We start from the raw sequence: 23,778 nt of genomic DNA on the forward strand, positions 1-23,778 counted from the left end.
CCGGATCACCGCTGGGCCCCTCTGGGAAAACACATCCGCCCCACAGAGCTATTTCCAGGAATTCCTTACAACACGAGGTGCGGATACAGAGAAAACACATTGAAACACGATCATGGAGGGTGACAGAAGCGATCCTAACCTGATTTCCGCTGATGTGCAGAGCAGGGAGAGAGGTAATAAGAAACCTTTAGGACTGAAACATGAAACCAGGATGTTGAGAGGTGCCTGGCCATGTCTCTTGCGGGGAGACTCACAGATGTGGAGAGTCCAGAATTCCTGGGCCAGGCTCTCCTCCTGCGGGCCTCTGTCTGCTTTCCAATCTGCAGAATGGGGTCCTCACATGTGACGTTCCTGAGATTCCTTTCTGTCCTGACTCTCAGGAAACTGGCTCGTTGGTGGAGGGAGGGCCCTGCACTTGCTCCAAAACCCCAGCTCCAGTCCTGGGAGGCCCGGAGGCTGCTGTACGTCTCTGTGCAGGGAGTCAGGGGTCTTGATTAGCCCCCTTTCTCGGCACTCAGCCTCCACTCCCAGAGGCGGGAAGAAGCGCCCTTGACTGCCTGGTGGCCTCAGCATGCTCTCTCCTCCCTCTGGAAGCCACTGTCACTTTCTTCCAGCTCAGTCCGCTCCCACCCAAGCTTCACATGGGTTCTCAGCCTCCTGACGGTGCTGGTGAAGCAGCAAATCATTGCTGGAGAGGAGGGGGACCATGAGTTTATCTGCCTGTTGCATCAAGAGAAATAATCATGATCAAAAGCGTTCCCGCTGTGGGGGCTTGGAGAAGCCCTTTCTGTCTGTCCCTCAGCTGCCAGGTGAGGCTGGCACTCGGTTGTAAGGACCCCCTTGGGATCCTGTTTGGAAGCGAAAGGAACTAGGGGGCTCTGCTTAGGATTGGATCAGTGCCTTTGGACTTTGGACGCTCTGGATTCCTCAGCCCATGCTTTGGAGAAGCAGGAAAGCAGGGACTTTGAAATCCCTCAATGACATGCCTTATTAACCTTTGCATTTAGTGAGCATTTAAATTTTTTTTAATGTTTTATTTATTTTTGAGAGAGAGAGAGAGAGACAGCGTGAGCAGGGGAGGGGCAGAGAGAGAGGGAGACACAATCCGAAACAGGCTCCAGGCTCTGAGCCATCAGCACAGAGCCCGAGGCGGGGCTTGAACCCACGAACCGTGAGATCATGACCTGAGCCGAAGTTGGACGCTCAACCGACTGAGCCCTCCAGGCGCCCCTAGTGAACATTTAATTTTTCATCCAGCCCTGAGAGACGAAGGTTCCTGCAGTAAAGGTTTGGAAACTGAGTCTTAAAGGAGGGAGGCAGCTTGTCAGGGTCTCCCAAATGGTGTGTGACTGCCTGTCCCCGTCAGTGCAGCCCTGGGTTGGAGCAAAAGGCCTGAAGAATGAGGGGTGCCCTGGGATGACCCGGCCCGGGGCTCCCTTGCCCCCTGCTAAGCTCCCTGGTGGTCTAGAAATGAGCCCCCCGCCTCAGGCACCCCTGGCACTAAACCCAGGGTATGGCACAAATATTGCTTACATGAACCTAACTGTGCTAAGTGGTGCATCCCAGGCCGCTGGGACGATGGGAAGCCAGGCTGAGCCCTCATCACAGAAGCGGCATCTTAGCGGCTTTCGTAGATCTGTGGACATAAATGTTAGCTGTGATCTGACACTGGTGAGAGTTCTCGAAGCAGCAGGAACCGGGGTCCAAAGACGTGCCTGCTGGGGGGCTGCAGGGAGACCATGGCGACCTGCCTTGTCCAGCGAGGGGCCTCTCGCTGGGATATAATTTAATCAAAAGCAGCTAAGGTTAGAAATGAGTCTCCTCCGCTGCTCAAACCATATCTCAAGTTCCCCGGAGCCACGCGTGGGCAGGGGCAGATACAGTGGGCAGTGCAGAGATTGAACGTGTCCATCACTGCAGAAAGTTCTAGCGGTCAGTGCTGGTTTAGGCCCTCGGCCTGGGCGGGGGAGGGTGGCCCCTTTGTCCAGGGAGAATTGGGGGGTGCAGCCCCGGGAGCCCCTGAAGAGCCCATCTGCTGCGCACACTGGTGCTTCCTATCCAGGGTAGGGGGCACAGCCTTGTGCTCTGCTGCTGGCCCGGGGCAATTTGTCAGGGGGGTGCCTCGGAGTTGCCGTGCAGGCTTCTCCGTTAGGCACCAGGTGGGGTGACCCTGGTGGGGTGGTACCTCCCCCTGACCGTCCCAACCCGTCCACCCAGATGGCTTTCCTACCTCCTCCTCTTCATCCTGGACCTGCTCATCTGCCTCGTCGCCTGCCTGGGACTGGCCAGGCGCTCCAGGGGTCTCTTGGCCTCGTGAGTATCCCCGTCTGTGGGCCAGAGAGCCGAGCAAGCATCAGGGGTGACGGTGCCACCGTCTGAGAGAGATGGGGGCCTGGCCGGCTTCGGAGGGTGTGGTGGGGAGCAAGAACCTGACGCCACCTTCTGACCCCTCCTCAGCCCCCAGTCGAGAGAGACAGCAGCCACTGACTTACCATCTGGACACGGAGTGAGGACTGGGCTTTCCTCCCTGGGCCCCCTCCGTCCCTGGGTCTATCTACTGAACAGCTGAAGGAATGTGGCCCAAGCCTTAGAGCCTCTGCCGTCTCTAACCAACACCTCCTCGTAGCTTGTGTCCTCACGGCTCGTACTCTGCTGCTGGCCAGGGGCAATTTGTCGGGGGTGGGGGGGCTTAGGGGTCCCCTGTTCGGCCCAGGGGTCCAGCCTCCATGCCTCTCTCCCAGCAGTCAGTGGGCTGGTATTAGAGGCCACTGCAAGAGTTTCAGGGCCGACAGGATGGTGGCGAGGAGGAAGGGCACTGGAGGTTGGTGGGGTGACAGCCCTCAGTGTTCCCACCTGCCAGCCTGTGTCTGTGCCTCTCCCAGGATGCTGTGCTGCGGGGTGCTGGCTCTGCTCCTCAGCTGGACGTCCTTGGCAGCCGACACGGCTGCAGCAGTGGTGAGTTCGGGGTTGGGGGGAGGTGGGTGGTCCGACCAGGACTGTCTGTCTGGTGGCTTGTCGATGTGTCGTGCCCAGAGCCCCCAGGGCAGGGCCAGCTTCTGGTCTCTGTCCCTGACCTAGAATCCCTGAACTGAGTGAGCTTGGATCGTCCTCACCGGCCCCCTTGCCCTTCCCAGGGGGACGGAGGCCCAGAGAAAGGAAGAGGCTCACCCAAGGTCATGAGGTATTTAGGGGCAGAACCAAGATAAGATGCCTGATCCCTTTCCCGCCCCACTGGCCCATTCCAGCATCCCAGCCGCTGCTAGTAAGGCCAAGCTGGGATGGCCAGGCGACCTCTCTGGGTGTGAAGAACTAACGGGGTCTGGTGGGGATGGGCGGGATCTCAACCTCAGGCTGGAGAAGCCTCCGGCCTCAGAAGCACACTGCTTGGCCAGCTTCCCTGGTCATCGGGAATGTGGAATGTGGCATTTAGCTTGCCTTCCGGCCCGTTGCCTTGAACTCGCACACACAGCCTAAAACACAATGGTGTATGTTTCTGGATGCGGTGCCTGAAAACGTCTAAAAAGAAACACACAAGGTAGGGGAAGCTTCCTGTGTAGGTATGCTTGGTCTTTAAACACACCTAACGCTCAATTTAAGCTGTGCGCATGAATCATTCGTTCACCGACTTTCTGGCTCTGTGGCATCTCGTGCCAGGTGCCCAGGGATACAGAGACCAGGAGGACATGATGTTTGCTCTTGACATGGTCTCAGCCTGCAGAAGAAAGACTTGTAGGCAGATCACTGTGACGTCGTGTGAACGGATGCCATGGAGGTGCATTGCTGTGTGTGTGTGTGTGTGTGTGTGTGTGTGTGTGTGTGTGTGTGTAAGTGTGAGAGTTGGGGGGGGCAGGCAGGATTGATGGGGGGATTTCAGGGAATCCCTGCCTGATTCAGGGGCCACAAACTAAGGCCCTAACCTGCGTCTGTACTGCCCTAGCTACCTGGGGATAAAAGAATGGTCAAGGGCACTCTCCCCAAACTCACGCCTTGCCCAGGGACTTGGGGGCCGGCTAGTCGTTCTGGCTTTGGGCATTTCACCGCCGTGATGCCCACAGTATGAATGGCCCCTGGTGCTGCTTAGCTCATAGCAGCTTCTGGCAGAGCTTGTCCGGAAGGGAGAGGAGGTGCGTGTCTCCTGTTTTGTTCCCTGCCCCCACCATGCAGTGTCCACTTTGGGCATGAGAGAGAAAAAGCAGATGGGAGCCTATGTCCCGAGGGCCGGGTCCCCTCCAGATGCAGGGAGGGGCAGGATAGGAGGGCCCAGGTCCTGCTCCAGAGCATTCTGATGTCCTCAGGAGCTGAGCGGGTACATAGTCCAGGGGAGTGGCTGTTGGCCCGAGCCACATGCACAGCTGCCTGGCCGACAGCCTCTCCTCCAGGGACAACTGTAAGCACAGGGAGACTGCAGAAGGCAGGCTTTCCGGGGGCCCATCCTGCCCCTTGGGCAGCCTCTGCCTTCTGGAAGCAGCAGAAGCTTCCATCTTGCCGCCATGAGCTGCCCTTTGGGGGACAGCTCCCTCCCAGCGGGGGCTTCTCCCTGGCACTGGGCTTCAGTGTTCGGGGAGACCAGAGGCGGTTTAATCCCCCAGCTGGGCGCCCTGGGCTGCCAGTTCTGGCGAGAAAGGCCATTTCCCCAATTGTTGAGTCAGGCCTGTGTGAGGGAGTGCTGTGAGGGAGCTGAATGCGCCTTTGAGCGGGCTGTGGGCCCTGCTGCATGGTAATGGGAAGCAGGGTGATGCGAGGGAGGCAGGCTGTTGTGGGAGCCTTTGTGTGGTCCCGCTGCCCTGCCCCGGGAGGCCGCCTTTCTCTGAGCCAGTGGGGCCGAGGACAGACCCCGCCGAGCTCCTCCCGCCCCGTCCCTTCCCTGTCCCCAAGAGAGGACCTCCCTCAGGAAGGAGCTCTGCCCACCCCCACCCCCACCCCCCGAGAACCTGCTCAGAGTAGAATTTGGGGGAACTGAGCTCTGGGCTTTGGGTGACGCCAGCGGGCAGCTGAGCAGAATACTCCCTGCCAATCCCGCCACCCCGGGGGAGGCCGGCCCCCCCTTACCCCTTCCCAACAGGACCCCTGGGAAAGTTACTGAAGCTCCCCAGACCTCAGCTTCCTCGAGTGTGGAATGGGGAGAGGGGATAGCACTTGCTCCAGAGGAGGAGAAGGGCTGGTTAACCCCCGGGGTGGGGGGGGGGGGGTGGGCGTACAGGAAATGTTCAGTAAGCAGTAGCCGCCATTGCTTTGCTGTGCATTTGTGTCATCAGGCGAGGGGCACCGGGGGACTCCTTCAGACCGTCACCTGTGCTCTCCAGAGCTGCCTCAACGGGGCTGGACACTGGGCTTCTCCGGTGCTCAGTCCCCACCCGTGCCCAGTGCCCCCTGCCTCCCCCCACCCCATCCCCACTGTGTGAATAACACACGTGTGGGCCTTTGTCTCCTTGGACAGGAAAGTTGAATCCTCACTCGGGTCTGAAGAGCAGGCAGGCCTGAGTGGGCTGGGAGGGGGCCTCCTGTCCCCCTTTGGATCCCATATTTTTGCACGGGGCAGAGGTGACCCAGGCCAAGATGGCAGCCTCACTCTATCTTTCCCAAGGCCTCCCATCCCCCACTCAGGTCTGGCTCCTCCCTCTCTGCCACTCCAGTGACCGGGTAGGGGTGCCCCCTGGCCTGCTGGTGCTGTGGCTCTGATTGGTAGTAATAAATCAGTCTGATTGATACATGTTAGTGATTTGCATATAGAGTAATTCTCCCAGGGTCCTGAGCACGTGGCTGTGTGTGGGCACATGAGCACGTGGACACGTACAGATGTGTCCTTGTGGAAGCTCCGTATCTAAAGGGGCATCTAGGGGCGCCTGGGGGGCTTAGTCAGTTGAACGTCTGACTTCGGCTCACATCATGATCTTACGGTTCGTGGGTGCGAGCCCGGCATCGGGCTCTCTGCTGACAGCTCAGAGTCTGGAGCCTGCTTCAGATCCTGTGTCTCCGTCTCTCTCTCTTTCCCCTGCTTGCTCTCTGTCTCTCTCAAAAATGAATAACCATTAAGAAAAAAAAACGTAAAGGGGCATCTTATTCCCCAACCCTACCCAAAGCCTGTAAATACCACAATGCAGTTGGCCACTATACTCGTGCCTAGTGTTAGCAGCACAGGGCATCTGATAGGTGCTTTATAAGTAGTTATCGACTCTGTGAATGAATGAACGAAGCAGCCCCAGCTTGCAGCTGCTCCTGAAGGAGGGCAGGGCACCAGCAGTGCGGGGGCCGTGGGGATGGGTCCCTGCTCAGGGAGCACTCCCTGGAGCAGGGGAGCCCCTAGGAACAGGCTGGAGGACCAGAGCTTACTCTGACTGCTCTATAAGAGGGGAGGCCTCCTTTACCCAATGCTCCACCATACCCCCAGGCTGGACCTGGGAAAGGCCTGGCTCAGAGGATGCCATCCTGGCCGCTCCCTCTCCCAGGGCCCCCGGCCTGCCCCTAACAGTCCATGGGCCCTTAGCGGTCACCTCTCCGGGCCATGCTGGGGGGCCCAGGCCCTCGGGTTCGTCAGAGCCCGAAGCCCCGTAGTCTAACTCTCCTTCCCCCCCTTCACATCTTATCCTGAGCAGAACCCGCACCCAAAGGCTCAGAGGTGGATCCGATGCCAACAGAATCCTTTAGGAAGAGAGTCCGGGGGACGCTTCATAGATTGACACCCCAAAAGCATGTGGGGCTTAGTAACAGCAAGACAAAACTACAACAGAGGTCAGCAATGGCCATGGTGCAGGAAATCCCCATCACACGTCTTGCAGGTTCACGGACCCCTCAGGTCCATCCCAGGCACTGAGAAATAAAGAGCAGTAACAATGCCAAGTGCTGGCTGTCCGCCAGTCACTTTTCTGGGTGTTGGATTGATGGATCGATTTTAATTTTTTGAGAGAGAGGGCGCAAGTGGATGAGGGGCAGAGAGAGCAAGAGGGAGGGAGAGAGAAGCGGGGCTCACCCGAAGCGGGGCTCGAACTCACGAACTGTGACGTCGTGGCCCCGGGCCAAAGTCAGATGCTTAATGGAAGGCAGCTATGCTCACCACTATGCCACCAACGCTGCACGGCCTGGGCCATGTCAGACGCTTAATGACCAAGCCAGGGTCATTAAACACCCGGGGTGTTTTACACAGATTAATTCTTAAGGTGGATAGCGTTTTCCTCTCCGTGTTATTGACGAGGCAGCTGAGACACAGAAAGAGTAAGTCACTGTCCAGACTTACCGAGCTAGGAAGGGGCAGAGCCAGGATTCAGGCCCAGGGAAGTTGGCTCCTGCCTGTTGCTTTCCACCCAGGACTGAGCGGAGGGGTCCGAGCGGCTGGGGCCGAGGGTGCCTGACTCCAGCCGGGACCCCGGTGTCGTAACTTTCCTCTACCCTCCCGTCTCTCTCTGGCTCAGGGCACCAGTGACTTCTGCTCAGCTCCCGACACCTTCATCCTGAACATCACAGAGGACCACATCCGCACAGGTAACCCCCCCTCGGGCCCTGTATTGTCAAGAGCGGCTCTAAATACTCAGACCAGGCCTACGGCGAACCGTACCTTTCGGCCCTGTAGTCCTCTACCCTTCCCCACCCCCCAACCTCAGGTCCAGCTGGACCTCTGGGCCATTTCATAGAAGCGCCCTCCTTTGGGAGTTTGGGGGTTGGCTTCACCACTGAGGATGGATGACGGTCCGGTCACCTGTGAGCTCCTGCCTGATGCCGACGCCTTTGCCTTGCAGAGGTGACCCGTTACTACCTATATTGCAGTCAGAGCGTAAGCAGCCCCTTCCAGCAGGTATGCCCACCTTGCCCCGTCCTCGCCCTGCCTACCGCCCCCCCCTTGACCCCAAGCCCCAACACCAACCAGTAAGGTGTAGGTGGCTGTGTGCTTTTGGCTTCATTGCGAGGCCGATGCCGCTTATCCAAGGACCACACCTTGAGTAGCAGGAAGCCAGGGGACCGTGCTGCTCCCGCGAAACCTGAGGGATGAGGGGAAGGGCCGGGATCAGGGACGCTAGGGGGCAGGACTGCCGGGGAACAGCGCCTGGGAAGGGGAGTCTCACGGCAGGGCTGCGGTCTCTCCTGGCCAGGCACTGACCATCTTCCAGCGCTCGCTCACCACCATGCAGATCCAGGTGGCCGGTCTGCTACAGTTTGCCGTGCCCCTCTTCCCCACGGCGGAGGTAAGGCGGCTGCCTCCCCCCGGATCCGTGCCGGAACAGGGGGAGCCCCAGCTAGACCCCGACAACCCTTCTCCCCTCCTCCCCGCTCTACCTCACCCCTTCTGGACCCCATGGCTTTGCAGAGCCAGGCTGTGGAGAGCACTCCCCTCCCCAGGGGTCTAGTCCCCCTCCTCCCTCTGGCTCTAAAGGCCTCTTTGCACACGCCGCTCTCTGAGGTTTTATCCACAAGCCCTCCCCCACCGCTCATTCTCCGTCTCTCTGCCTGTCCGTGTGTTTGCCTCTTCCTGCTTCAGAAAGACCTGCTCGGAATCCAGCTCCTGTTGAACTCGTCGGAGTCCGGCCTTCACCAGCTGACAGCCATGCTGGATTGCCGAGGGCTGCACAAGGTGCTGGGGTGGGGGGGGCACTGGGCGGCAAGCAGGACGGGGGCACCCCCGCCGGCCACATTCTCCCAGAGAGCAGCCCATAGAGACTCTCCATCGGCCAGACTCCCCGGCCATCTGGTCAACCGTCCATCTCCCCGGCTGCAAGTGAACATTCCTTGCTCATTTCCAGGGTTGCCTCTCCAAGAATTGGCATATCACACAGCCCCGAATGCAGGGAACACTCTGGGGGGGGTGAGCTCCCCTCACCCCAAGCACTAAGCCAGGGTGTGTGGACACTTCTCACATTCCATATGGATTTAGCACGGAGAGTCCTATAACGATCACAGCTCCATGTAGTGAGCCCTTGATTCTGCGCACCCTTGTTCCGTACAGTCTGTACCCATAAGCCATTCAGTTGTCACGGTTAATATTGTCAAATACGGGGGCGCCTGGGTGGCTCAGTCGGTTAAGCGGCCGACTTCGGCTCAGATCACGATCTCGTGGTCCGTGAGTTCGAGCCCCGCGTCGGGCTCTGTGCTGACAGCTCAGAGCCTGGAGCCTGTTTCGGATTTTGTGTCTCCCTCTCTCTGACCCTCCCCCGTTCATGCTCTGTCTCTCTCTGTCTCAAAAAAAAAAAAAAATTGTCAAATACGTGTTATTTCGTGGGCAGTCTTATAGAAAAGGAAACTGTGCATGTGCGGACAGATAGATATTTATATATGGATATCTTTTTTTTTAAATGTTTATGTACTTTTGAGAGAGCCAGAGGGACAGAGTGCGAGCAGGGAGGGGCAGAGAGAGAGGGAGACACAGAATCCGAAGCGGGCTCCAGGCTCCGAGCCGTCAGCACAGAGCGCGATGTGGGACCGGAACCCACGAACTGTGAGATCATGACCTGAGCCGAAGTCGGATGCTTAACCGACTGAGCCCCCCAGGCGCCCCTATATGCGTGTGTATTTGTAAAGTGGCTCACTGAAGGTTCCAGGCTGTTAGGTCAAGGGCTTGGGTTTGGACGTTGGCACGTACCCTCTCTCCCTCTGCACCACCCACATCCATTCCCTCAGCAAATCCTAGCATCTAGACTCTCAAGTATGCGTTTGCACCCGTCCACTTCTCTCTCCCTCCCCGCTTCTGCCACGACCCAAGCACCGCCCTGCTCCCCTGGGTGACGGCCGTGGCCTCCTAACTGGTCTCCAGCCTTTTCTCGCCCCCTGACCTTCCATGACCTTTCACACACAGCAACCACAGTGGTCTTTGTAAAAGCCAGTTGGGTCGCGTCCCTTCTCTCGAATCTCATCACTTACTGATAAAAAGCAAGCTCCTCACTTGCCTGCAAGGCCTAGCAGGAACTGGCGCCCCCCCCCCCCATCCCGTCTCCTTCTGGCCCTTTTTCCTCTTTCCCAAACATGTCACCCGTGCCCCCTTCCCCCATCTGCTCAAGGCACAATCCACTCCTTCTGGCCATGCTGGTCTTAGCATAAATGTCTCCTGTCTTCTGGCTCTCCCGTCCTGCAGCCGTGTCTGTCTTCTCGCTCGGAGCCGACCCCGACCCTCACGTGCCTAGCACACAGTAGGCGGTCAGCAGACGCTTATGGAGTGAACCCCAAAAGCCCTTCTGTCGGGCTCCAGAGTGTGGACCCTTAGTGGCTGTACAAAAAGCGCTCGGGATAGAGACGATCCCCGGCCGAGGCTCGGGGAGAGGGGCCACCAGAAGTGAGCTCAGACCCCAGGCGTGCCCTGACCCGCCTTCCAGCAACGTGTCCCTCCTCCTCCTCCTCCTCCAGGACTACCTGGACGCTCTTGCTGGCATTTGCTACGACGGCATCGAGGGCTTGCTCTACCTCGGCCTCTTCTCCCTCCTGGCCGCCCTGGCCTTTTCCACCATGATCTGCGCGGGGCCGCGGGCCTGGAAGCACTTTACCACCAGGTGGGCTGCCAGGGGGCTTCCTGAGGGAGCACGCAGGAGGCTCTGCTCTGTGACTGCGCCCAGAGCCGATAACCTGGGCCGAACGATGGCCGCAGGGGTTCCAGGCATTCAGCCCCAACAGGCTGGCTGGATTTCTGCAGAAGCTTCCCTGAGAGTCCAGACAGACCCCCAAAAGGAGGTTCCAAGGGCCCGGGGCAGGAGCGGAGCCGAGAGCATGGTGACAGTGTCATACCCCCACCTGGCGCCCCTTCCTCGTCCTCTCTTCCTCTGAAGGGCTTTGTGACGCGAGATCATGAGGGCTCTGGATGCTGGAGGGGCGCTTCCAAAATACCCAGAAGGGTAGATTATAGCCCCGGTAGTGGGGCACCTACATTTTCATGAAGCAGATAGAGATGAGGTCTTTCAGTGCCTGTGGGCAGATTGGACAAAAGGAAGCAGGGCAGGGAGGGTCAGTGTGACGGGGTCAGCATGGCGGGCTGCCTGGAGGAGGTGGATGTGAAGCTGGGAACAGGTGGAGTGATCTGTGTGAGGCAGGCCTGAAGACCGTGTGTTTCAGGAACCTGACGGAGACACACGCGTGTGGCAAGAGAGGGTCCTGGGAGCAAAGCCTGGGAAGCCAGCCGGGACCCCGCTGCCTCTGAGTCCAGGCTCTCACGGCCAGTCGTGTCCTGTATGTCGTTCTAGGGACAGAGACTATGATGACATCGACGGTGATGACCCTTTCAACCCCCAGGCCCGACGCATCGCCGCTCACAACCCCCCTCGGGGGCAGCTTCGAAGCTTCTGCAGCTACAGCAGCGGCCTGGGCAGCCAGACCAGCCTGCAGCCCCCAGCACAGACCATCTCCAACGCCCCAGTCTCGGAATACATGTACGGCAGGGCTCCCCCTGTACATGTCTCGACACATCGCAGCTGGGGCAGCACCGCCACCCCTCCCCCCGCCCCAGCCCTAGGGGAGCTGGATCTGGAGCACATTTGGGTACCAGAGAACCGGGTTGGGAGGAAGGCATCCAAGGCCAGCCGTGGTCCCCCGGCTGCAGCCAGAGGTGCCTGGTGGGAAGGCCCCCGGGGGCCATCTAGCCACCCCAGTACATGTGCACCCCTGTAGATGCCAAGCCTTGCCCTCAGGGCAGATCGCAGGGCCCAGAAGCTGCCTTTCTCCGGGCCACGATGCTCCTGGCCCCTGGTGCCCCACCCGCAGCTTCTCCCCTGGGCTCTCTGAGGGCTCTTTCCCTTATATTCCTGCCCACAGTTCCCCCAGGTCCATTTCCACCCCGTGCTTGCACATGCGCATCCGCGGGCCCCTCCTGGAGAAATCCAAGTGCCCCCACCCCCACCCCCGCGCCTCCCCGTCCTGAGCTGTCCTCTCGGCCCACAGGAACCAGGCCATGCTCTTCGGCGGTAACCCACGCTACGAGAACGTTCCGCTCATCGGAAGAGGCTCCCCTCCTCCCACGGTAACCTGGGCTCCCGGGCAAAGTCAGAGCTAGGCCCTTGTTGGGGAAGTGACGACAGATAAGACCTCCCCTCAACCTGGTGAATCCCCTCCCCAAAGGTAGAAAAAGTGAAACAATTTTGTTACTAAGTAAGCATTAAACCTGGACTGCCATGCACATCGCTGGCAATCTGCTAAAGACATTGCAAAGACAGAAAGCTCACCCCCATGTAGCCAGACAGCCTCACCCCCGTGCACGCTTGTCCCCAGGCAAGAGGACCGCACAGCGCCTCTGTCACACTAGTCCATCCCGAATGGATGCCAGTTAGGGTGGCCCTCAGCGTCGCTCATTGCCACAGAGATGGGGGCAGTCCTTGATGGTTACCTTCCAAAGAGGTGGCTCCCAGGCCCTTAAGAAAACATTCCTGGATTGCAAAGCTGGCAAGAGCCTGGTTTAGCCCTTAAAAAGGTTTATATGCATCTCAAAGGGACAGAGAAATAATTTGCAGTGATGAGTTTGCTGAACGAAATAATGTAAGTAAGAGAGAGCGTCCCTTTCTGCTCCAAGGAAATTGTTCTGCTCTCCGATGGTGTTTAGCCTTTCACCGTGGGCTGTGGGGTGGAGCCCTGCGGTGCAATGTCTGGGACACCAGCCTTCCTTAACCCTGCTCAGCTGGTACCTGAATGGGGCCTGTGCCTCTGGCCCACGCCCGCTTCCAGCCAGGGGACCGAGACTCAGCATCGGGAAAGGAGCCTGTGGCGCGAGGGGGTGCATATTGGAAAGAAAAGACTCTGTCCTCTCCCAGAGAAGTGTGGGGGCCGCAGGAATCCTGGCTGAGACAGATAGATCGCTTCGAGCAGAGCCAGTAGACCATGGGATCCAAGGACACAGACTCCTGTGCCAGATGCCCGGGTTCACACCAGCTCACTGCTTCTGACCTCTGTGACCTTAGACAGGCACTTCGCCTCTATGTGCCTCAGTTTCCCCACCCGTAGAACGGGCATGATAATAGCACACACCCCACGGTGGTGGCGGGCGTTGGAGGACTCGGTCACTGTAAACGCGTGTCTGTGTGGTGCGTAGATGCTCTAAGAGGGCTCCGCTTGCTCCACCCCTACTCTCCGCCGTCCCGCCCGCTCCCTCCCGCCGCCACCTTCTCCACTAGCTGCGGCATCTGTAAGAGATGGGGGGCCGGGGTGGCGAGTGGAAAGCAAGGCCGGAAGTCTGTGATGGGTGGGGTTGCAGCACAGTTCTTGAGCCCGGTGTCCGTTAAAGTGTCCTTTGCCTCCACTTGGCTGGAGAGGGCATTTACTTATTTTCTTAATGTTTATTTTTTGAGAGAGAGAGAGAAAGCGTGTGCAAGGCGGAGGAGGGGCAGAGAGAGTGGGGGACAGACGATCCCCCAAGCAGGCTCCGCGCTGACAGCAGAGAGCCCGACCCGGGGCTCGAACTCACAAACCGTGAGATCATGACCCGAGCCGATGTCGGATGCTCAACTGACGGAGCCACCCAGGCGCCCCTGGACAAGGCATTTTAATTCAAGGGGTTTGGAAGGGGCCATCCAGCCGGTAAACTAGAGCGGCTGCTGCTGGGGACCCAAGGACATGGGGCCAATGACACACGCCCGGGCCCTGGTGCTCACACACGCGCATATCCAGCAAGTCAGCCCCAAACACAGGTGGTGCTTGCGGTGGAAACCACAGTGCTGTTCTGGGGGGGGGGAGGGGGGCAGGGGAGAGGTGGGGACCCAGCCGGGTCTTCAGGAAGTGCATAACCTGCAGCGGGACGGGCTCAAAAACGCGGCTCTTGTAATAAGTGCTTTGGGACCTGGAGGTGGGACCTGTCCCTGCTGCTGTGTGGGATCCGAGGGAGTCCTGTGCAGCAGGTGGCACTTGAACCATAGCTTTGAGCGGCTCACCCTGGGGCAGTTCTGCCCCCAGGGGACATCTGGCCTGTCAGGAGGCATTTGGGGTTGTCACAACTTGGGGGTGGTGGGGGAGGGGAGCAGGTGCTACCGCCACCTAGTGGGCAAAGGCCAGGGATGCTGCTCAGCCCAACTGAGAATGATCTGGCCCCAAATGTCCACTTTTGGGACATTGAGAAACCCCGCCCCGCCCACGGCCCCACCTTGCTCTTTTTGCCCAGAGCACCTCACCTGCCCTCCTTTTTACGCACAGCCCTAGACCCAGGCCTAGCTCTCGCTTCTGGGGTCCTCAGGGAGGGACCGCGGGCTAATGGAAGCCAGCATTCAGAGTAGGCACCGTTTAAATCTCAACCTGGCTTTCTCTACCCAGAAGCCTCCTGGGTTCCTCTTCCTCCTACCAGCTGCTGTAGACCCAGGAATGCAGATTGATATTAATTGTAATCTCAGCGAAACATAATTAGGGGCGATCTGCTGCTGGGAATGAGGAATTAGTCCGTGCGCTGTGATGCCAAATAAAAATGATTTGGGGATTACCTTCTGTTTTGAAAGATCCGGGCCACTCTCCCTGCCATTAGCAGAGATAATCAAGGGCTGACTTTATTTGCAAGGCTCAAGGACAGAATTCACCTTCCTCCCTAGAATTAAGACCTGCTTAGGGCCTCTTAGAGCTTTGGCCGAGTTGGCTACCCAGCCCACCCAGCTCGACCCCCACCTCCTGCCGTGCAAGTGGCAAGGGGCACGAGGAGGCATCTACAGGTGCTGCCCACCTAGGAACCCCCAGCGTGTGTGGACGTGCACCCCCATAGACCTCGCACCTGCCACTCCCTGCCCTCCCCCTGTGCCTGCTCCAAATATTCATCAGCACTCGGCTAATGGCGAGTTTGACGTATAGATGCACCCCTCCCTCTGCCGGCTCCAGCTCTGGGACAGATGGGGATTTCACTGCCCGGGGTGATAGCAAGCAAGACAGTCCGAAGGTACAGCCTGTTCCATTGGCTGGAAATGTGCCTTTCCCCAGGCTCCACCTTCCAGGAATCCCTGCTTCCCTCTCAGGCACCGTGTCCTCGATTTGACGGACACAAGTGACCCAGGCAATTGTGAAAAATACTGATCCCAGGACTTCAGTCCAGACTCACTGATGCAGACTGTCCAGGGAAGGCACCTGGGAAGTTCTAAGTGCATCGAGCAGCCAGGTGATCCTTATCATCAAGGAACTTCGGGAAACAGTGCTTCGAGGGAGAGATGCTCAGACTCGAGTGTGCATCAGAATCTCCCGGGGGACATGTTGCAACACAGGGTCCTGGGCCCAGCCTGTTTTTTGTTTTGTTTTTGTTTTTAATGTTTATTTTTGAGAGAGAGAGAGAGCAGGGGAGTGGGGAAGAGAGAGGGGGACAAAGGATCCAAAGCAGGCTCTGTGCTGACAGCAGAGAACCCGACACAGGGTTCGAACTCAGGAACCGTGAGATCGTGACCCAAGCTAAAGTCAGACACCTAACCTCCTGAGCCACCCAGGCGCCCTGATCCTGGGCCCAGCCTGTTTCTGATTCGGGAAATCTGCGTTTCTAATGGGTTCACGGGGAAAGCTGGGGCTGCAGGTTGGAGAAGCCCCCACAGTCTGAAGCAGGCTTCCTCCCCCACTCTACTGACGGGCTGGGTCCTTCTGTGGGGGGCGGCTGTCCTGGGCGCTGTAGGATGTTTACCTCCATCCCTGGCCTCTGCCCACTCTCCCTACCCCCCAGGTGTGATGACCAGAAATGTCTTAGACGTTGCGAAATGGTTAAGAACCGCTGGGTTAAAGAGCCCCAGCACCCATCCCCGCCGCCCCTCCAGCTGGAGGCCTGTGCTCCCCGAGCAGTCGCTAACGAACGTCCGTTGAGCACACTTTGTGTTAGGTCACTGCTTCTCCGACTTGGCTGCATTTGGAAGAGCTTTTTGAAAACACGCTGATGGCGGGGCCCCTGGGTGACTCAGTGGGTTAAGCGTCCGACTTCGGCTCAGGTCGTGATCTCACAGTTTGTAGGTTTGAGCCCCGCGTCGGGCTCTGTGCTGACAGCTCGGAGCCTGGAGCCTGCCTCCGATTCTGTGTCTCCCTCTCTCTCTCTCTGCTCCTCCCCCACTTGTGGTCTCTCTCACTCTTTCTCTCTCTCTCAACACTAAATAAACTTTAAAAAAAGTGCTGGTGGCACTTGAAGGTGGTTAATTTTGTTATGTGGGTTTTACCTCAAAAACAAAACAAAACAAAACAAAACTGGTGGGCGTGGCCCGAGCATCAGGAACTGTTAGGCTCCCAGGTGTTTGTAACGTCGGGCCAAGTGTGTGAGATGCGCTGTGTGAGGTGTCTTGCCTGTTTTATAGTATCTCGTTCTTGCACGGTTACTGCCTGGTGCTCTTAGGTCCCTGACTGCAGATGTGGAAACTGAGGCTCGCAGAGGTTGGAAAGCCTCAGCCAAGGTCAGGGGATGAGTAAAATGCATAACCGGGATTTGAACCAGGTTCCCAGTGCCTTGGTGCACCCCGACGCTGTCCCCAGTGGCGGTGGTGTGGCCTGGAGTGGACGTGGCAGCCATAGCAGAGGGAGGGTGGCTGGTCTGTGTGTACATCTCCCATCTGATGCTGGAAGCCAGACGTCCTGATGGCCCCGGGACCGGAAGCATGGCCAGCAGTGAAGCCTGCCCAAGCCACTCTGGTGTCGGCCAGTCCCCACGATGCCTGTGATAAAGACTGGCCCGGCCCCCGCTCCCTGAGAAGCCCCGGCCCCTTTGCTAGTACGATCTGATTTCACTGTAACAGGTGACCCTGTTCTGACTCGTCCCCTCCCCCTCTCTCCCACAGTATTCTCCCAGCATGAGGGCCACCTACCTGTCCGTGGCGGATGAGCACCTGAGGCACTACGGGAATGAGTTTCCAGCCTAACACGCGTTCCGCAGACGTCCCTGCCTCCTTGATCTGTTTTGGTTTTTAATTAATGCCAACGCACGCATTTCTTCAATAGAAACCAAAGGCGTCTGGAGACTGGACGCAGGACCACGGGATTGGCAGGCTCCTGGGGCTGCAGAGAAGCAGGGAGAGTCAGCCCGGCCTTGGCTGAGATTTCTGACCAAAGGCCCAGGCGGACAGAAGACCCGTGACTCGGGCCAGCCCCTCCCTCCTCTGCCCTCCTGTCCACACCGGAAACGCCCGCAGGTGCTTCGCCACGCCGAAGCGGGGAGCCTCGTTCTGCTCACCCCCACATCCCACCCTCGCCAGTTGGGGAGCGGCAGTAAAGAGGGTCGGGCGTCACCACCTGAGAGCTGTATGGTTCTCATTGCCAGGACCGTGCCTCTTGCTAACACGGCCAGAAGTCCGGGTGACCACCCTCCCTGAGTCCCTCTCTCCCCTCAGCGGCCCGGCTGATGGGCGGCATTTTCCCGGGGATAAAAACGGAAGAGCTGATCAGGAGATGCCTCTAAGGGAGGTGATGTCCCTGATGAGACGAGACACTGTCCAAATCAGTGCCCCGGAGCCGCCAGATGGACTCTCCCTGGACCACAGAGGGAAGGTGTTGGAGAGGCTGTGTGGTGGGTGGTCCCCGGGCTGGGGGACCACAGCTTCGTCCCTCGTAGGCTCCTCGTAGGTGAGAGCCGGGGGCAGTGTGGGTAACAGCAGCCACTCTCTGCTCACCCTTTGCGCCCTTCCCCGCCTCTCCTCCGTTCCAGAATCGATGCTGTGAGTTGGTTCGCCGCAGGTAGGGACAGTCTCAGGTATTAATAGACACTCTGAAAGCGACTTTAACTTTTTTTTCCTCCCAGTGTTTTGAATACTTTGATTATCCAAAGAATTGAAGCTCACAGCACATCCAGTTTTTACAGTAGACTTGGGGCTCACTCCTTACCCCCGGCTGCAGATTTGTCTGGCATCAGCCAGGTCTTTAAGCATCTGCAGGGAGGGAGGGTTTTGAAACAAAGTACAAGATAAGTGAGACACGCTGTCCCGAGCTGCTGCTCGATGGGGATGTGGGTTCATCCCAGTCGGAGAGGAGGCCCTTTAAAACAGGAAGGAAGCAAAGAGGGACAGCTGACCAGAGTCCCCTGTTCCGGGGAATGCCCATGTGAATTTGCCCCTCCCTTTTGTCTTTGAGCAAGTTTGCGGTAAAAGGTTTTAGCAAAATGAGACGACTGTGTCTTGACCTGAGACGGGCCTCTTTAATCCCCCCAACCCCGGACCCATCCCGTTGTCCTGGGATGTACCTGCTCGCTGAGAAGGAGCTTGTTGGCCAGGAGGAAATAATGACCCACCATCCTGCCTGCTGAGGATCCAGGGTTAGGGTCTCTGGTGCTTCTAATCTCCTGTCAACTCAGAGTGCGAGACACTGAACCCCCACAGCCTTGCCCACCCGAAGCCAGGGGCGTGGGGAGGCGTGGCTTGGAACCAGGGCTCCATTTCCGTTTGGGGAGAGCCACTTTGCCATCAAAACACTCACAGCAGAGTGGCTGTCCACGCCCAGCCCCGGCCCCAGGACAGAACAGAGCCACGGGGCATCCAGGACTCCTGTCTTACCTGCGTTAACCTCGACATCCCGTGTACCGTAAATATATCTGTGTGGGGCCACGTCGCACGCAGATAGGAACTCCGCGGTGTCAAGATGTTGCTTCTTAACATTTTGTGGTTGGCAACTGTAGAGTTGTTTTTAATGCATGTAAACTAAACTAGAATCCTTCGGGTGGTTCCTGAAGGAGCCAGGTGGGCACACTTCTGCTTGGTACATGTGCGCCCTCACCTGGGGAGAAATAAACCACTTGTACTAAAGCATGCACTCCGTCTAACTGCCTCTGCTGCGGGAGTGACAGGGGCACCGAGCGCTCCCTTCCAGCTGGGTTTTGGTGGGGAGGGCTTCTCGGCAGATTTCAGTGACTTCAGTGCAAGGATTGAAAGACGGGATGAGGGGCGCCTGGGTGGCGCAGTCGGTTGAGCGTCCGACTTCAGCCAGGTCACAATCTCGCGGTCCGTGAGTTGGAGCCCCGCATCAGGCTCTGGGCTGATGGCTCGGAGCCTGGAGCCTGTTTCCGATTCTGTGTCTCCCTCTCTCTCTGCCCCTCCCCCGTTCATGCTCTGTCTCTCTCTGTCCCAAAAATAAATAAAAAACGTTGAAAAAAAAAATTAAAAAAAAAAAAAAAAAGAAAGACGGGATGATTTTTTTCTTGAACGTTATTTTTTTTTCAACTTTTTTTTTTTTTTTTTTTTTTGGGACAGAGAGAAACAGCATGAATGGGGGAGGGGCAGAGAGAGAGGGAGACACAGAATCAGAAACAGGCTCCAGGCTCCGAGCCATCAGCCCAGAGCCTGATGCGGGGCTCGAACTCACGGACCGCGAGATCGTGACCTGGCTGAAGTCGGACGCTCAACCGACTGCGCCACCCAGGCGCCCCTTGAACGTTATTTTTTAACTTGTTTTTAATGTTTGTTTATTTTTGAGAGACAGAGCATGAGTGGGGGAGGGGCAGAAAGAGAGGGAGACGCAGAATCCGAAGCAGGCTCCAGGCTCTGAGCTGTCAGCACAGGGCCCGACGCGGGGCTCGAACTCACGACCCGTGAGATCATGACCTGAGCCGAGGTCGGGCACTTAACCGGCTGAGCCACCCAGGCGCCCCAAGACAGGACTATTGAAGGAACGTCACAGGACCTCTCGTGTGGCCTCCAGCTACTCTTCAGGACCAAGGACAGGCCTTGTTTCCCCCGCCCCAGTCTTTCTCCCAAGTTCCCCCTGAAGGTCAGTGCTCTTAATGTTGCTAGTAATAAGTAGTGGCATTTATTGAGCACCTGCAGTGTACTGAGGACTGTCCCAGATAGTTATGTGAATTGTTAATTAAACTTCACCATCCCTCTGGGCTGGAGCACTGAGATGCTCTGTACCCTTCATAGGGCAGGCTCCAGCTCTCTGCCCGTGGCCCTGTGTCGCTGTTGACCCTTGTGTTCGGCAGCTAGGCTCCCAGAAGTGGCTGCCTTGCAAGGAACTTCCTGAAGGGAGTAGATTATGCATCCTTTGGGAGCACTTGAGGTGTGATACAGAGGGCTGTGTACCACAGAACATGCCAGACTCAGAACTCTGCATCCCTCAAAGCTGAGCATCAGGACTAGGGCGTTTCTCAAATAGGAATGTTTCCCCCACCCCGTGTAGAGTCACCTTTCTCCCTCGTCTCAGGAAACCAAGAGCACTGGGGAAAAGGCTTGAAGCAGTGGAGAAACCAATCTGATTTCTTTTAAATGTTTCTTTAGTTTTGAGAGAGAGAGAAGCACACAAGAGCGAGCACGGGAGGGGCAGAGAAAGGGGGAGACAGAGGATCCCAAGTAGCCTCTGTGCTGCCCGCGCAGAGCCCAATGCGGGGCTCGATCCCACAGACCTTGAGATCCTGACCTGAGCTGAAATCAAGAGTCAGATGCTCAACCGACTGAGCCACCCAGGCGCCCCCGCCTCCCATCTGATTCTTTCTTTAAAGGTAACTGCAGTTCAATGCTCAGATGAGATTCACTTTGGGGGCTTTCGTTGTCTCTGGGAGCTGCAGAGAGACCCGCGCTGCAGGCAGGCCCTGCATGAAGTGGGAAGGAGGCCATGTGGGGATGCACAGCTGAGGGTGGTTTGGGTCCCCACGTGTGTCACCCGCTCACCCCCGCATTCCTGCCTTGGCCTGCACCAATCTCTCACCAAGGGAAAGGGGTGGGGTGAGAGGGCCTGGGTGCCCAGCACGCCCGTGTTCCGCCCGCCTGGCCCACCAGCGCAGCCTTTAGCATTTCTAAACACCTCTGAACAGCACTGACCCCAGACCCAGGAACCTGCTCCCAGAGAGGAAGTAATGAACATCCGGCCCTCTGTAAGGGGAGCCTCTGCCGGGAACAGGTGTGCGTTTGAGTCTGTCGTTCAGGGCCAACTCCCCCGTGTAGAGCGGCGACCGCGTGGTCCTTTCTCCAAAGCTGACTCCTCTCCAGGAGCCCTGAACTGTGCTGTGCCGCGCTTTCGCCCCCTCTAACGTTTCGGGGTCTCGTGTTTCAAAGAACTGGGGGCAATATCACTGCCTCTGGGCTCTACAGTGTTGGTGGAGCCGTCAGCATTCAAGAGGCCTCGGGTGCCCCCTGACGGATGTACCCAGGTCAGGAGAACTTACTTTCCTTTATTCTCCCTTTCAAATTTCAATTTCCCTCCTTCAAAAATGCATTGATTGCTTATCACAGGAGCCAGCAAACTACCTCCCGTGAGCTTAGTCTGACCTGTTGCCATGTATGGCCTCTGTGAGCGCAGTTTTTGTATTTTTTAATGGTTTTTTTTTTAAAAATCAAATACTTGCAACTGATTTTGACAGTAGAGAATACTAATCCTGAGTCTCAGTGAAACAAGGTGTTGTCCCCCCTCCAGAGAATTTCGTTCTCATCAACAGTCCTGTCCTACAAAAAAAAAGTATACTCAGCATAATATTTTGAATTTCACTAATCAACAATGGGGATGTTTTTCTCTTGTCGTATAAGTATCTACGAAATGTCTTTGATTTTTCTCCTTAACCTGCAGCCTAAAATATTTACTCTCTCTTAAAGTAGTTTGCAGGTTGCTCGCCCCTGACCTAAGCACATCACCTTCTCTAAATCCTGGGACTACAGAAGTCTCTAAGGCAATCGTGGCCTTGACTTCATAGAGTTTACAAATAGACAAAGCTTCCTGACTCCTAGATGGTGCCTCTTCTCTGTTCTCACATGTAGAAAGGGCTAGGGAATTCCGTGGGGTCTCTTTTATAAGGGCAGGAATCCCATTTACAACAGTTCCACCTTCCTCATGACTAATCACTTCCCAAAGGCCTCACCTCTGAATACCATCACACTGAGCATTAGGATGTCAACATATAAATTCAAGGAGGACATAACCATTCCAACCATAGCAGGGGTGTATGGGAACTCTTTGCACCACCTTTACAAGTTTTCTGTAAATCAAAACTGACAGTGGACAATCTGAAAAGGAAATTTAAAAAATAATTATGTTTACAATAGTATCCCCCCCCAAAAGCCCTTAAGAATTAGCCAAAGAAATGAAAGTCTTGTATAATGAAATCTATAAAACATTGCTGGAAAAAAATTAAAGGAATAAATAAATGGAAAGACATGCCATGTTCGCAGATTGGAAAACAATATTGTTGAGACGTCAATACTACCCAAAGTGATCTACAGACTCAACAAAACCCCTATTGAAAAATGACATTTTTTTTTTTTGCAGAAATAGAAAAACCCATCCTAAAAATCCATATGGAATCTCCTCAAGCCCCAAATAGGCAAAAGATCTTGAAAAAGAAGAACACAGCTGAAGGACTCACACTTCTGATTTCAAAACTTACTGCAAAACTACAATAATTAAAAGAGAGTAATGCTAGCATGATGTCAGACATAGAGACCAACAGAGTAAAACAGAGTCCAGAAATAAACTCTCACATGTGTGGTCAAATGATTTTCAATAAGGTCAAGGTCAAGGTAATTCAATGGGGGAAAGGACAATCTTTTCAACAAAAGGTGCTGGAAAAACTGGATATCCAGGTCACCTGCGTCGTTCAGTTGGTTGAGCAACCAACTCTTGATTTCGGCTCAAGTCATGATCTCACAGTTTACGAGATCAAGCCCCACATTGGGCTCTGTGCACTGAGGGCACACAGCCTATTTGGGATTCTCTCTCTCTCTCTCTCTCTCTCTCTCTCTCTCCCTTCCTCTGTTCTCTCTCTCTCTTTCAAAATAAATAAATAAACTTAAAAAGAAAAAACTGGATATCTACATGGAAAAGAATTAGGTTGGTCTCTTAACCAAAAAGCAAATACAGCAAAAATTAGCTAAAAATGGATCAAAGACCTCAAAATAAGACCTAAAGTTATAAAACTCTTAGAAGAAAGCATAAGGTAAAAACTTCACAACGTCAGATTTGGTAGTGATTTCTGGAGCATGACCCTAAAGGCACGGACAATGAAAGAAAAAATAGACAAGTTGGATTCATGAAAAAAAAAATTTTAATTTTTTTTGTAATGTTCATTTATTTTTGAGAGAGAGAGTGCAAGCAGGGGAGGGGCAGAGAGAAGAGGGAGACACAGAACCTGAAGCAGGCTCCAGGCTCTGAGCTGTCAGCACAGAGCCGGATGGGGGGTTGAAGTCACAAACCGTAAGATCATGACCTGAGCTGAAGTCAGACATTTAACCGACTGAGCCACCCAGGTGCCCCTAATTCATGAAAAAGTTTTAATTGGAGGCATCAGAAGACACTATCAACAGAGCAAAAAGACAACCCATAAAATGGGGGAAAATATTTGCAGATCGTGTACCTGATAAGGGATTAATATCCAGAATATATAAAGAGCTCCTACAATAACAAAATAAAACCTGATTCAAAACTGGACAAAGGACTTGTGTAGACATTTCTCCAAAGAAGACACACAAACAGCCAAGAAGCACATGAAAACATGTTCCCCATCACTAATCGCTGGGGAAATGCAAAGCAAAGCTATGGTAAAGTCCTGCCTCCCATCCATTAGGATGGTGACTATCAAGAAACAGGAAGGAGGGGCGCCTGGGGGGCGCAGTCGGTTAAGCGTCCGACTTCAGCCAGGTCACGATCTCGCGGTCCGGGAGTTCGAGCCCCGCGTCAGGCTCTGGGCTGATGGTTCAGAGCCTGGAGCCTGTTTCCGATTCTGTGTCTCCCTCTCTCTCTGCCCCTCCCCTGTTCATGCTCTGTCTCTCTCTGTCCCAAAAATAAATAAACGTTGAAAAAAAAATTAAAAAAAAAAAGAAACAGGAAGGAACAACTGTTGGAAAGGACGTGGAGAAACCGGAACCCTTGTGCTCTATCAATGGGAATGCAAAATGGCACAGCTGTTGTAGAAAACAGTATGGTGGCTCTTGGAAAAATTAATAAATTCTATTAAGCAGATAAAGTTGCCATAGAATCCAGCAATTCTCCTTC

The 23,778-nt window shown here is 55.8% G+C and overlaps 1 protein-coding gene across 2 annotated transcripts in view; it reads left to right on the forward strand.

The window, feature by feature from the left end:
- Nucleotides 1-18,614, forward strand: part of TTYH2 (tweety family member 2) — a 37,879-nt gene extending 19,265 nt beyond the window's left edge. For both annotated transcript variants that reach the window (XM_086687936.1, XM_086687935.1), the window contains exons 5-14: nucleotides 2,218-2,313; nucleotides 2,883-2,955; nucleotides 7,407-7,476; nucleotides 7,731-7,786; nucleotides 8,082-8,174; nucleotides 8,468-8,560; nucleotides 10,324-10,466; nucleotides 11,151-11,336; nucleotides 11,845-11,923; nucleotides 16,659-18,614. In XM_086687936.1, coding sequence (XP_086544062.1) covers nucleotides 2,218-2,313; nucleotides 2,883-2,955; nucleotides 7,407-7,476; nucleotides 7,731-7,786; nucleotides 8,082-8,174; nucleotides 8,468-8,560; nucleotides 10,324-10,466; nucleotides 11,151-11,336; nucleotides 11,845-11,923; nucleotides 16,659-16,739 — 970 coding nt within the window. In that variant the 3' untranslated portion in view covers nucleotides 16,740-18,614. The remainder of the gene's footprint in view (nucleotides 1-2,217; nucleotides 2,314-2,882; nucleotides 2,956-7,406; nucleotides 7,477-7,730; nucleotides 7,787-8,081; nucleotides 8,175-8,467; nucleotides 8,561-10,323; nucleotides 10,467-11,150; nucleotides 11,337-11,844; nucleotides 11,924-16,658) is intronic.
- The last annotated feature ends 5,164 nt before the right edge of the window (nucleotides 18,615-23,778 follow it).

Source organism: Puma concolor, chromosome E1 (assembly GCF_028749965.1).
Source record: "Puma concolor isolate L17-30 chromosome E1, mPumCon1.1.hap2, whole genome shotgun sequence".
Lineage (NCBI taxonomy): Eukaryota > Metazoa > Chordata > Mammalia > Carnivora > Felidae > Puma > Puma concolor.